Below are 14,775 nucleotides of genomic sequence, written 5' to 3'. Positions count from 1 at the left end.
AATTTTGAACCTAAGAGGGAATGAGAAAGCAGGATGATGATGGACTAAAGATAATCTGCCTACTGCCGTGAAATGCAATAAAAATATTTCTATAAGTACATCAGCAACAAAAGGAGAGCTAAGGAGAGTCTCCATCCTTTATTGGATGTGGGGAGGAAACTGTGGCAAAGAAAGAGGGAAAGGCTGAGGTGCTAAATGCCTTCTTTGCTTCAGTTTTTAATAGTAAGACCAGTTGTTCTCTGGGTACACAGCCCTCTGAGCTGGAAGACAGAGACAGGGAGCAGAATGAAGCCCCCATAATCCAAGGGGAGATGATTAGCAACCTGCTATACCACTTAGACATGCACAAGTCTATGGTGCTGGATGGGATCCACCCAAAGGTACGGAGGGAGCTGGTGGAGGTTATTACCAAGCCATGTTCCATCATTTATCAGCAGTCCAGGCAAACTTGGGAGGTCCCAGTTGACTGGAGGTTGGCAGATGCGACGCCCATCTATAAGAAGGGCCAGAAGGAAGATCCAGGGAACTACAGACCTGTCAGTCTGACCTCAGTGGTGGTGAAGGTTGTGGAGCAGTGCTATCACATGGTATGTGCAGGAGAACCAGGTGATGATCAGATCCAGTTAGCATGGGTTTATGAAATGCAAGTCCTGCTTGCCCTGATCTACTTCTGTGGTAAGGTCACCTGCTTGATGGATGAGGGAAAGGCTGTAGATGTTGTCTACATAAATTTTAGTAAAGAATTTGACACTATTTCCCACAGCATTCTCCTGGAGAAACTGGCTGCTTATGGCTTGGATGGGTGTACTCTTCTCTGGGCAAATAACTGTCTGGATGGCTGTGCCCAAAGAGTTGTGGTGAATGGCATCAAATCCAGTTGATGACCGGTCACAAGTGGTGTTTCCTAGGGCTCAGTACTGGAGCCAGTTCTGTTTAATATCTTTGTCAGTGATCTGGATGAGGGGATCGAGTGTACGATCGCTAAGTTTGCAGATGACACCAAGCTGGGAAGGAGTGTTGATTTGCTTGATGGTAGAAAGACTCTACAGAGGCATCTGGACCTGCTGGATTGATGGGCACAGGTCAATTGTATGAGGTTCAGCAACGCCAAGTGCCAGGTCCTGCACTGGAGTCACAATGACCCCATGCAACGCTACAGGCTTGGGGAAGAGTGGCTGGAAAACTGCCTGGCAGAAAGGGATCTGGGGGTGTTGACTGACAGCTGGCTGAACATGAGTCAGCAGTGTGCTCAGGTGGCCAAAAAGGCTAACAGCATCCTGGCTTGTATCAGGAATAGTGTGGCTAGCAGGACTAAGGAAGTGGCTGCACATGTGTTCAATTTTGAGTCCCTCACTACAAGAAAGACATTGAGGTGCTGCAGAGAGTTCAGAGAAGGGCAACAAAGCTGATGAAGGGTCTGCAGCACAAGTATTATGAAGAGCCGTTGAGGGAACTGGGGCTGTTTATTGCCTGGAAGAAAGGAGACTGAGGAGAGACCTTATCACTCTCTCTAACTACCTGAAAGGAGGTTGTAGCAAGATGGGTGTTAATCTCTTCCCAAATAACAAGTGACAGGACAAAAGGAAATGGCCACAACTTGCACCAGGGGAGGTTTAGTTTGGATGTTGGGAAAAATTTCTTCACGGAAAGAGTTGTCGAACATTGGAGCAGGCTACCCAGGAAAGTGGTTGACTCACCATCCTTGGAGGTGTATAAAAGACGTGTAGATGTGGTGCTTAGAGACATGGTTTAGTGATGGAATTGGCAATGGTTGGACTTGATGATCTTAAAGGTCTTTCCAACCTAACTGATTCTATGATTCTCTACAGAAATGCTGGGCAGGAGCTAGAACGTTCTTTTAGCAGAGCTCAAAGAGAGCTACAGTTTGCTCTGAGCAGAGAGTGGAAGGGCCACTCTCCCTGCTGATTGCATAATGGCAGTCCACGTGGCTTGAAAATGAATGATCACTTTTGCTGGATAGTCTTCTGCAAATATTTTGTATTATGTCAGTTCTTTACCATATGTGGAAAGTATCTCTGAAAAAGATTATTGAAAATAGAGACATCAAGATATGGAGATTGTAAACCTCTGTGTCAAAGGATTGTAGAGTGAAATGCTGCAGTGTATTTTCAAAGCATTTCTTCATATTTCATACATAAAGTATACAAAAACTATTATTAGAGTGGCTAAGAAACAACTCCTGTCTGCCTACCTAGATCATTCTGTTTTATACACAAAAGTAATTCACAGGATATTTTACTCTGCTGGCAATACAATGAAATGTGAAAATGGAGACTGTTTTCCCTGGCTGGTGGCAAAAATAGTGAGAAACGGAGCCAAAATTTTGGCCTGGTTCTGTTCCGACTTGCATTTGGGCAATCAGCAGTAACTGCTTTGAAATCATTAAAAATAAAATTAGGTAAAGGACGACAAACAAAACTGTGGGGCTTGTTGTCACTCAGCTGGACCTCAGAACATTCCAGTACTGTGAGATATTTGTCATCAAACTAATTAAACTCATCCAGCTAAGCAACATAACTAACATGATCTTAGATGTGCTGGATTTCACCGATATTCATCATTGCAGTTTCCATTTGGAACAGACCTTTCAGAAGTTTTTATTAAAGCTGTAAGGTGGTTTAAATTTTACATAGCACAGTGCTCTATTTTCAGTGGTCTGCGGTTCCTCTTGGCAGGTGAGAACAGAAAGCGTACATCAAATCAACTGTGTACTGAGTTGGCCGTGTATCTTTGCATGGCAGAGGTGCTGTGTGAGCCTTGTTCTAATGGAAATTCCCCAGAACTGAGTTAAAGTCTGTCATGTATTCCCTGTTGGGTTTTACTGGTTGGAACAAAGAATCCAATAAGCTCAGGATCTGTTGTAGTAATCCGTATGTGCTTCACTCATAAGTGTTGAGGTAAGAGCTGGAAGTGGCAGTAGGGAGCTGGATATTTTCAGCTGGGATTTGAAATGAAGTTCTTTACCTGCAGCGAGACAATTGTTGGAACAACTGACATGAGGATGGCAATAAGGCAGTGTTGTGGCAAACCCTGCTCAGAACAAAGGCAGAACTGAGGTAGTGTAATCAGACAGGCGACATGCTCCACGGTATCGCCTTAGCCAGTTACCTCTACCAATATCTTCTTCAGTTTTGATGCCTCTGCCAAACAAAATGCATGCATTGTGTGGGAAAACTGCAGGAGTGGGCATCTGTGTCCTTGCTGTATCCCAACAACACCCTGAGGAGAGGTACTCTTTCCTTGGTCTGTTCATTATGCCAGGAAAGGTAAGGCCCTGGAATTTGTCATCTCTTACACCTCTTCCAACTCCGTTTCCTGTTATTCTGTGAGTACACATGGAGAGAGTGCAAGTGGCAGTTTGAGGCCCATGCATGAAGAGACAGATTTTAAATCATAATCCCAAAATGTGGAAACCATCATCAAACCAAAAACTTTGTAAATCAGATTAGGAGAGTCAGCTTGTGTCTTATAATTGTGTTTTAGGAGAGATGGGTAATAGAGCCACACCTTCCCCTCAGTCTCACAAGAGCCAGACATCTTTCTTTCCCCACAGCTCACAAAGCCTTGATCTGGAAAGTAAGTCCGTACATCCTAAAAATGAAGTCCACTAAGCTTCATCACTTCATTTAAGATAAAAAGAAACATTTACGTTACTTCTATGTAGAATAGCACTGCACAATTGCTCACTGGTTTTATTCGTTTGGAACTGTTGCTCAACCTGACAAGTGAAACAGAAGTCTGGCATACTTTTCCATGGCTTGTAAACACCGATTTATATATAAACAACAGCAGCCAAATGTAAATAGACAATCAGTGCAGCAAGGAGATTGAAGAGATCAGTTTCCAAAACATGACAGATTTTTTTCTTCCAGCATTCTTCTCGCTCCTGGTTATCAAAGGCCAGCACACACCAGTACCTAGAGCAGACCTGTTTGAACACGTTCTGCTGCCTTTTGTACATATTTAAAAGAATGGATCCTCACGCAAGCATTCCAAATTGAGAAACAAATTTGAAAAAAGTTGCTACGATACATTGACTGATTTCTTGCCAAGACAGTTACTGTGAAGCTTCTTGATCCATTCTTGCTCTGAGAAAATGAGAGGGAGAAATATGTACCTTCCATAATTAAAAATTAAAACCAGTCCATTCCCTGCATGCCCAGTTTCCTCAAGGGAGAAAAAAAGTACCTTTGCTCTGTTTTTACTGCGTGCTGTCAGCAAAGTACTTCAGAGCTGAAGGAGTATTAATTTTTATTGTCAATGCAATGGTACTGCTAATGTACCAGGACTTAGTCATAATTTATCATGTTCAAGAGAGGGGGAGAGGGGGCAGCATTATGTATTAATTCCAAATAAATGGCAGAACCATTAAATTATTTTTCCCACAACAAAAGAAAGAACTGTAGCCAGCAGGTGAGCAAGAGAACACTACAGGGTGTGGTGGAGATACTGTTAAACTAACTATGGAGCCAAAAATGCGTGTGTGTGTGTGCGTGCACGTGTGTGTGTGTGTATAAAATATCTGGCTATTTCAAACCATAGAAGCATGACAGCTGTGAAAAAGGAGTGCCACAGGGAATTCTGTTAGAGTTTGATTTTTTTTCAAAATATGTTTGACATGGAAAATGTTTTAGTACAAATAAAGCAACTGGTATTGAACTTAAAAAGTGTATGTGAAGGGGGAGGGAGAAAGAAGAGATTGCTATGTGGAACACGAATGAATAATTCATTATATTTAAAGAAAGAATGCCTCCGAAATGTTCTGCAAGGCAGTCCATGCTGATAATTCAGATGGTTATTCCACTCCCCCCCCCCCCCATTTAAAGCATCATTAATTCAACATCTTTGTGATTTTTTTTAAACCTTGTAAGATATTTCTGAAAGAAACATTATTTAACTTAGATTAGGATCTTATTTATTCAGATAATTTAATATAAATGTCGAAGAGATAAGTAGAATTATTTAACCATAAAGAGACAGGTTTAATACTCTAAGAAAAGGATCTAGGTTTGGGTTTTTTTTTTCGTTGCCCTTTTTGGGTGTGGTTTTTTTTTTTTTTTTAAGGAATAAAAGCAATATCATTGCAAACTAAAATCAGCCTCATAGAAGGGGGAAAATAAGAGGAGATATTTTGAACATTACTCCATAGGACACCAGTACAATATAGTGTTAGTGAATGCATTGTAGCAGAGCTCCATATGCAATCAGAATCCAATTGTTACTGGACTGTGTACAAGCGCATACTGTGCTCAATGGTCTGATGAGATATTATGGATATGATGCGAAGAGACCTTGTGGATTAGACATGTACAATTTATTAAAGAAAGTGAAACAAGCGAACATTTAAACTGAGCTGAGTACAATAGCACTTCAGGTCATGAAAAGGGAGAGTTCTAAGGAGTCCAGTGACTGCAATGACTTCAGCTATTGTTATTGATTTGAGAGGGTTGACAAAAAAAAATCCAACTCTTGGAATGTCCTTATTATATTAAATTGGATTTCTATATTTTCCCCTCATTGCTACATTCTGTTTTTAGTGTTGAAACGTTTATGTAAAACAGACTGATTACTGTACAGAGTAAAATGTACAGAGGAGAAGCCTGTTAAAATGTAGCCTACAGGTAGTATATAACACTGACTTCAAATAAGTAGCTTGAGCCAAAGTGATATTCCATTAAATCATAGTTGTGTAATTTATCCATCACTGTATTAATTTTTACATTACAGATTTCACTGCTAAATTATTTCAGCCTTCCTTTACTCTTTACATTGCCTAAGAGGCCCAATGGTACCATGTGATGCATTGTTGCAGTGAACACCTATAGATGCTATAAGACGTAATGTTGCAATGCTTGTTTTGGATCAATTGTATCTCTTATTTTCTGGAGTACTTGTGGTCCTTTCAGTGCAGAAGGCACACATTTTCAATCTCCAGTGAACAGAACACAGAAATTTTAGTGCCTGAATCTTCATGTAATTGAACAACTGCCTAATCTATCAACTTCAATAGGCATCCAGATCTAAAAGACAATTAAAATTATATTTTGAGCTTTTTTAAAAAGTGATTTAATTCTGTTTTTCTCTATGGCTGCCTTAAAGGAGTTGTCCCAAGACAGAGAACCTCAAAGCAAAACAAGAAACAACCTCAACCTGTGTTGAGCCAGCTAGGCAGCTTTCCCAGGAAGGATCCTCCCAATATTGAAATCACCCTGCATTGAACAGGGCTGAAATTTCTTGGATTATAACAAATTTATCTTGTTTTAAGAAATGTAGTGACAGCGATTTTTTTCCTCTGGGAAACACTGAGGTATCCTGGGCTATCTTGTCGATGCGTCTATGGACTTAAGGCCCGTTTTGTGCCCCAGCTTACAAACTTGCTTTGAACATTTACTTTTGAAAATGAAAATAGTGAGTGTCACATATCTGTTTTGCCAGTTTGCCTACCAGCTATCTGCTAACAAAAAAGTTCCAAGGGAGCATGGCAAGTCTGTGCCCAGCGAAGCCTTTTGTTTTTGCAGATGTTTGGGCTTAGAGGAGTGCTGTGGAGCACAGGCAATCCGAGGTCCGTGTTTGCACTTGTCTGCTGCTATTCTCTGCTCATTGTCTGAACCTGCACGCATTGTTCTCCCGACAGGTGATAACTACCCTGTGCAGTTCATTCCATCAACAATGGCAGCTGCTGCTGCTTCTGGACTCAGCCCTTTACAGCTCCAGGTATGTGCCAGAACAAAAAAATGTGGGATTGAAGCCAACATTTTAGGGGAAAACTGCTAACCAGCTGTATGCTAAATAATAGCCTGAATGTTTAATAATTTTTGAGCACAGCCCGGGAAGATTAACACCTTATGTACTTACAGTACTGCAAATATAGCAATGTGCGGCCAACCTTGATACTGTAAGTGAAAGACATTGTTCTGTGTGCTTTCTGTCAGCTGAGTTAATGGTATTTTTTTCATTATATGACCAGTTTCTTGGGAGATAAGTTCAATGATCTTTTTGTACTTTATTTTCATTTGGTCTTTCTCCTGTAGCTGCAATGCACTACCTATAATTGGAGCAGTGTGTGTATCAAAACAAATGCATGTTATTGGGGATTTTTATTTTTATTTTTTTCTTTTTGTCAGACAGTGTTGTGCTGACAATACAATAAATTGCAAACTCTTTTAGCTTCCGCATTTAGGTAATCTCAACCTTTCCGTGCATTAAGCTGGTCAGATGCCAAGCATGGTCAGGAGCCTTGGTTTGGTCGTTTATTTATTCTTGGCATCTATAGAGTGAAATGTTGTGAAAGAAAGATTTACGTGGCATATTATTAGCTAGCTTTTTGTGGCAAGAAGTTTTTAATTTCACAAGAAAAGACACAACAATGTAATAAATAATGAAGAAACAGTCAAAAGCTTTCTGAGTTATAAAATGTGTGGAAAGGAAGTGACAGTGAACATGAGAGGAAAGGCCATTAAAGATGCATGTAAGTATTTGCAAGTAAACCTTTGAAACCCCTGTTTGAGTTAGGTTAGAGTTGGGTTCTGATGCAAAGTAGGAATAAATTGTGCCTAGAGTAGCAAAGAACTGCCATGCTCATATCCAGATATCTACTTTGCTTACCTTCCTGCAATTATATAATTTTCCAGAGGGACCAAAGCAAATTAAAAATGCTCTTGTCTTTACCCAATGCTGATACTCTTCTTGCCAAGTTAACTCAGGATAGACAGAGTGAGACCAGAACTGTTCACTGATGGTTCAGAACTGGAAAAAAAGACCCCTTGAGCTTATGTCTCACCTGACCTGCAATCAAACCTTGACAAGAAAGCACCCTGAAACTGCAGGGAAAGATCTCAAAAAGTACTTTTGGATCATGATAGTGTTATGTTAAGACTGTACCTTGGACAGGCTTCAAAACAAAGGGAAATTTTTCAAAAGGAAAAATAGCAGGTATCCTTTGAAAAATCTGTATTTGAACGCTTACTGAAGCAAAAGTCTCATTAGCTTTAGTTGAAAAAATACTTTAGAAATCACCTTTGTGAATAGAGAGACTATTTTTGCCACCTTTGAAATGCAATCCAATAGTGAGTCTGCACAAACTGTAGGAAGAAAAGGATAAAAACTGTTCAACTGTTAAAGAAACAGGATCTAAACCACAGACATTCCAAGTTCTTTTCTAAGATCCGTTTGTAGCTTGACCCAAAGATCTATTTGCACATCAGCCTTGATCAAAACCTACAGTAATAGTGCAATTTCATTAATTTGCAGAAATGATGGACTGAGCTGTTAAACATGATGAGCACAATTAGAAAGAAAACAACCAGCAAAGAAAATGGTGCTAATAAATTCAGAAACATTTGAGTGCTTGAGGGGCCAGAATTTCCCTTTAGATATATTTACTGAAAAATAGTTCTTTTTGTTTGTTCCCCTCATTTCTATTTTATTTGAATTTCACCTTTATGGGATTTCAATACCTTTAATGTTTCATAGTTGTAAGAGCTTAAGTAATAGAATACTTAACCTTCAGTTGCTATCTGCTCATCTGATTGTCAAACTGGCTGAACTAAAATTTATTAACTCATACTATTAATATTTTCTTTGTGTCATTTTCCTAAGTGTTCCCTAAATGAACACTTATTTGGGTGTGTTTGTTAGAGGGATTTTGTTGCTATACCTGATGTGTCATGAAGACTGTTAGGGGTGTAGCATTTCAGCTCATTTTTCTACTTCAGTTCCCTTCCCCCTTCTTTCTCTGTTTTGCTTCCTTTCTTCCATGCACCCCACCCACTTATTTATTTACATGAATGCTGTGACCATGGTATCTGAGTATTTCCCAAGTGCTTAAAAATACTGATCACAAAACTATTCTCTGTTCCTTTCAGCCAGTGAGAGAAATAACTAATTCATTTGCAGGTTTGGTTTTGTTTCTACATGTGAGCGTGTGTGTAAGATGTCTCTGTTTGGAGAGCTTGGGGAGGGAACGCTATTTCAATTGAAAAAGCTTTGCAGGAGCTCTAGCATTTCAGCTTTACCAGGACATTGTTATTAGTTCCAAAATCATACTCCATAATCCATACCCAGCTGCAGTGGAAATTCTGTGAGCTTTCAAGTTTATAATCTCTCTGCTTTTTTCACTTATGTTTTTTTGGGGATGATCACGCTTCAGGTAGGAGCTAGAAGTGGTTTGGTGTTCTTATCTTTTTGTGTGTTACGACAACTTCTATGGAAGCTCTGAATCTAATAGCACTGAAAACAATTTACTCTCAGATCGTGTAATGATAGCAACTGTTCCACAGATGATGTTTCTTCAGTGGGCAATTTGTAATTAATGATTTGCCAATCTTATTCAAGCACATTAGTATCAAACTGTATTTTCTCTGAATTGGATGTCTGTGTTCACCAGTGGGTTATGTATCTCTGCGAGTTAAAAAACTTCATTGAAATCATATCTAGGAATTTCTCAAGCAACTAGTTTCACTCTCATGAGCCTTGAACTAAAAAAAAATAATAAAAAAATTAAGTTCTTCTTCAGCAACAGAGCTGTTTTGCCCATCTAGTCTTAACAGTTTGCATACATTGGTCAGTTACTATTAAAATACCATCAATATTCAGTTGTAGCTATTGAGTATCCTGAAAGAAAGTAGTAATTGCCACATGTTTATGACAGTCCATGTTGCTGAAGTGGTGGTTGCTTCTTTTTTCTCTATACTGATCTCATGAGGGTGGCATTGACAATGTTGTTGACAAAAAAGACTTAAAGCCCTGTGTTTCACACTTCCCATTAACAGCTCAGCCCCATCTCACCAGTTTCCTCAACTACTCAGCCGAGATTTAAATAATATGTGTGTTAAGATCAAGCCTTGTTAGGACCTTCAGTATGAGGGAGGGTCTTGCTGATGAGGGGACAGTTCTCTAGGTATGGTCTAAGAAGGGGGACCAAGCTATTTCTCTTCACCCCTCCAGCTTCAAACAACTGTGAGTGAATCCCATCAAATCAACCTTCTGCTAAATAGTTTACAGATATATCACCAAATGCACCTGTAGCAGGTATGCATAGTGGTGTGTGAACCAGTTCTGACGCATGTGTGTAACAAAAGCGTGTTGCTTTAATTAATCAGTGTGAGCAGTAAAACCTGACAATAGTTTTGCCTTTGCTCCTCTTTTTTATACCCACCTTCTCTGGAGTTTTTCCCATTTCCTCACTTTTTTTCCCTAGTTGTCAAATGATTACACTGATATGAACTGATTCTAGATATGTGTGCCTAGTAGTCTTGCTAAAACAGTGCACTTGATAGTGAAATGTGTTTTCCAAGCTCTCATGTTTCTGATAGCAGTAACCTAGTTACTGGCAACTCCCAGTTGTGGCAGAGGTGGCACCCATGTGTCCTTAATTTCCAACAAGGAATGTTACTATATGCTCTTTACGGTTTAAGGAAATCTGCCTGTGTTCTTAGATATTTCTACAAAGCAGTCTATGCGGTAAATAAGGAAATGTTGCAACTCTGTCAACCTCAACTGATAAACTGTTGATAGAAATGGAAGCACTACAGTGATGCTAGCTGGAGTTATTCCCAAACAAAGGGAGCTCTAGGAAAAAAAAAAAGCAAAACAAAGAAGCTTTCGTTCATAGCTCTTTCCCCAAACTATTTGTCTAATTTGTCCTTCAAAATTTATCGTTTATAACACTAATGAACCTTGGCAAGTCTTAACCATAATTGCAGCTGTGTTCTTGAAGCCTGAAGTTTTCATAATCCATTTTAAAAAAATTTAAATTTTAACTAAATATGTATTTGTTTCTTTTCTCCACTCCCATCTCATCCTACTCCTCCATTCCCTCTTCTAACTGCAGACAAAATAAGTGACCTTTTTTTTATACCGCTGGGTGCGGATCCAGTGCGCTGCTGAAGCATTGCATAGTCTGCCTCAGGGGCACAATATTAGTAGAGGGAAGGCCAAAGAATGCTATTTTTAGTTGAACAGTTCAGCAGATGGAGGCATGAATACTCATATATCTGAAGGTTGAGGGGTTTGAACCATTAATTTTGATAATGTATTTAACCCTGGGAACAATCAGAAACTGTAACTCTAAGGTTACAATGCTTTTGACCTTTAGAGTACAGAGGGCACTTGGTACAGTAAACAATATATTACATTTCTACTTATTCCAATTCTCTCACACATATAAATTTCAGGCCATAGTTGACATTTGCTTTCCTCAGCTATTTTAGTGCTGGTCCTTAAAGTAAGTCAAGAAGAATGTGTAGGAAAGAGGCCAATGTAATGCGACAGTCATGTAAATATGGCCTTTAAATAGCTAAGATGTTAAATGTGGCCTTTTATGAAGAAATATTCTCAGGAACTAGAATCTTGGTGACTTATTATTTCACAGAAAAACTTGCTGCTCTTAAGGAGTTCCTCTATATGTTGTTATCTTAAAGCAATTTTTTAGTCAGGCTAATGTGATCTGATAGTGATAGCTCACACTAGAGGTGATTTTGTCCCACTCTGGTACCACATCATGCAGAGTGATGTACCTGCCTTATGCCTTATTAAATGATGCATGCTCCTCTTCAACAAATATAGCAGTTAAATATCACGCAGCTTAAGTATTTCTAATTAAAATATCTCCATGTGTCAGCATATTGGTAATGTATTATTTTAATCCATTTATTTTGTTTATGAAACAGTGACATATGTTTAGATTGTGAAATATATGAGCCTTAAAAATCACTTTATTGAAGAAAATTAATTTCTACAATGCTGTCTCAGTAATGTGTTCACTCACCCAGTCAGTCACTGGCAGGGCTGCCAGTCTTAATGTTGGTTAGACACAGTTTAACAGTTTTATCTGACAGAACACTCTCACATGTAGGCAATAATAATTTTGGATGTAGGCAATAATAATTTTTTCAAATGCAAAAACCATGGTGATTTTTTTTTCTTTTTAACACAATGAAGAATGGGAATCGGGTAAATTTGAAAGAGATTCGGTGAGACCAATCAAAATTAAAACCAGATAGTTATCTTTTCAAAGTTAGACACTGCAATTTGTTTGTCAGCAGGCAGATGTTTGGGTCAGCACTGTGAGTGAGTGACTGTCAGCAGGAATTCCTACACGACAAGTAATTTCCCTCAATGTACTACTGACAGATTGCTCACTTCTTCGAATCACTAGAGAAAACAAACTTAATATTGTTACAGGCAGAGTTTCTGTCTTCATTAGCCTTATAGAATGATTTTATCTAGCATTTAAAGACTACTGAGCTCTAGGTGGGCATATTTTAACAGAATGTTTCTTATAATGATACAGTGAATAGTGGCCTGATTTAAGGGAATGGTGTGTGCAAATTTCAGTATGTGGAAGCAGTAAATTAAATATTTTGGTCCTTTTCTTGTGTAGAAATGTAGGTTGTAGTAGAGGAAGGAAAGAGGTTGAAAGAAGATTTTATTAGGGCTCTGAGAGACCAAGCAAGCCCTTTAATAAAAATAAAATTAAAAATATGCCAACCTTGCAATACTTACGAAAATTTAATTAAAATCAATGAAATAATTATACTTGTGCCTTTGCCCACTTCAATGTTTATGTCTCTGTATGTAATATCTGTGTTATCAAGTTGAATTATATCAGGGGCAGTATCAATGAAAATGATGTCATTGAGTCAGTATTTTACCATATGACCTCTTTTCTTTGCAGAATTTCTTAGTACTCCATCTTCTCCTACTCCTTCTCAACTTCAGCCCTGAATTATCTGACAAAGTGGTTTTCATCAGGAAAAGACAGCTCATCAAAATTGAGACTTTTTGCAGTAAACTATGAATTCTGATAAATTTTTGCCAGGAGGATTTTCTTAAGTGTCCCAGTAATGTCATCCCTGGTCAAAAGGAGAGGGAGTCTCCCTGTAGTTCTCTTCAAGTTAGTAAAAGTGCACAGGCAGACAAACAAACCCATTAGCTGGAGTAATCAGTCTGGTACAGCAGCATTGCAGCTACAAAACCCTTTTCTCACCCATTTAATGCCCTGCATCTCCAATGGCTGCTTTAAACAGCAGGTCTTTGTTACTCTCATTCTTGCTTAATGGAACAGTGTCACTTTATTTAAAAAATTTATAGGAGCGGTAAAGAAAGAGACTGTTTCTATAGTCTGTAGCAGTTCTAGTACTTTTCTTGGCTGTAGCAAGCCCAAGTCCCGTCTTGGGCTTGTGTTTCCGTTCTTTGCAAAAAGGACACTAGCCACCGGACTGTCACCCAGTCTGGCAGAGCTCTGTTTCTGTCCCTTTCAGATGACCAACCCCTCCTCCACCTTGGGAAGTGCTCCTGTCCTGTGCCTGCTCTCCTCTCCCACGTGGAAAGACTTTTCAGTCTGGCAGCTAGAGACCAGGCTTCTGGCACGATTCCCATCTTTTGCACCTTTAGATCTTACCAAGCAGGACAGCTGCCTCCCAAGCCCCTATGCTCTGTTCCAGGGAGAATTATCACTGAGATCATAAGTGGCACAGACATAAACTCATGTATCAGGGAAGTTGTATGTTTAAAAGGATATCAGCCTTATAGCCTGGATTGCAGGAGGTTTCCCATGTCTCTTCAGTCTGTATCAAGATAGAAGCTTGAGCCCAAGTGACTGGAGGGGACTGAGCCCCCAGCGTCAACAAGACGTTTTCACTACCTTAACAACTGCCTGCCCCTCACTGAAAGCCCAGGCCCTATTTTAAAGTGATTGTACTTTGCAAACCTCCCTCCCTGGGGTATATATTCAGTCGGAAGCCAGTAAGAAGCAAATAAGTTACTGCTGCATTTACTGACAAAGCACCAGAGGCACCAGTACTGCAGTGCCATCAGGGGACGAGCACGTTTTTTTAAAGCTCTTTTAAAACTGTGGCATCCCTTTGGCGAATAAGCTGACTGTGAGGCAGACTCTGGCAGTTGGATTCCTTCAAGCTTTCTAGAAATTTATATGGTGTATGCCTTACAGGAATTAGCTGCAAGTGAATATGTTTCTGGAATTTTATTATACGTCTGTTAACCATAGAGCAACCTGCTTAATTTGACTACAAATTACAATCATGAAGGATATTTTCCTGTGAAGGTATTAAAAGGTTTGGATGTTTAGGAACATGGCAACAATCAGATAAAAGACTAAAATGCCTTTTAAGTCAGGTCTATACATAAAAGAAAATAATACATTTCTGTACCATCATTGCTTCCTGACTAATTGCTATAGAAAAAGAAAACTTAATGATGCACCTTTCATCTGAAGTAAAAGTTCTGAAAATAAGGATGGTTAGATGAGAGCTTCTAGGTGTAGGCACGCACACACACACATGCGTGCTCACAGGAAGCAGAAGAATTCTGTTAAAGATGCATGGACTGGAAAGATAACCTCACCTGCCTTTTTTCAGAGGGTCTTTGATTATAAGAGAGTATTCCCTCTCACTGACCCAATTCAGGACGAAAGGGAAGTTCATAGAAGATAAGATAGAATTCATATTGCTATTACTGAGTAGAGTCTTTTTAGATGACAAGATAGGAGTCGGATTACCTCCAACACTGGCTTATCTAAGATATGTCTATATCTCACAGTATCCTCCTGGACAAGATGGCCAGCCTACAGCTGGATAAACACACAATGCAGCGGGTGAGCAATTGGCTGACGGGTCGGGCTCAAAGGGTTCTAGTAAATGGGGTTATGTCAGCCTGGCAACCAGTCACTAGTGGGTTTCCCCAGAGATCCATCTTAGGGCCAGCACTCTTCAACGTCAATGTCTTCATAAATGA

At 39.5% G+C, this 14,775-nt stretch overlaps 1 protein-coding gene across 13 annotated transcripts in view; it reads left to right on the top strand.

Moving 5' to 3' along the window:
- The window catches only part of SOX6 (SRY-box transcription factor 6), a 380,628-nt gene that overhangs the window by 279,106 nt on the left and 86,747 nt on the right, over positions 1-14,775 (top strand). For all 13 annotated transcript variants that reach the window (XM_071808952.1, XM_071808951.1, XM_065839463.2 and 10 more), the window contains one exon: positions 6,656-6,735. In XM_071808952.1, the coding sequence (XP_071665053.1) occupies positions 6,656-6,735 (80 nt within the window). The remainder of the gene's footprint in view (positions 1-6,655; positions 6,736-14,775) is intronic.

Source organism: Patagioenas fasciata, chromosome 5 (assembly GCF_037038585.1).
Source record: "Patagioenas fasciata isolate bPatFas1 chromosome 5, bPatFas1.hap1, whole genome shotgun sequence".
In the NCBI taxonomy this organism is placed as follows: Eukaryota; Metazoa; Chordata; class Aves; order Columbiformes; family Columbidae; genus Patagioenas; species Patagioenas fasciata.
Note: the sequence above shows the minus strand (reverse complement) of the source record. Positions and strands in the feature narration are given on the sequence as shown.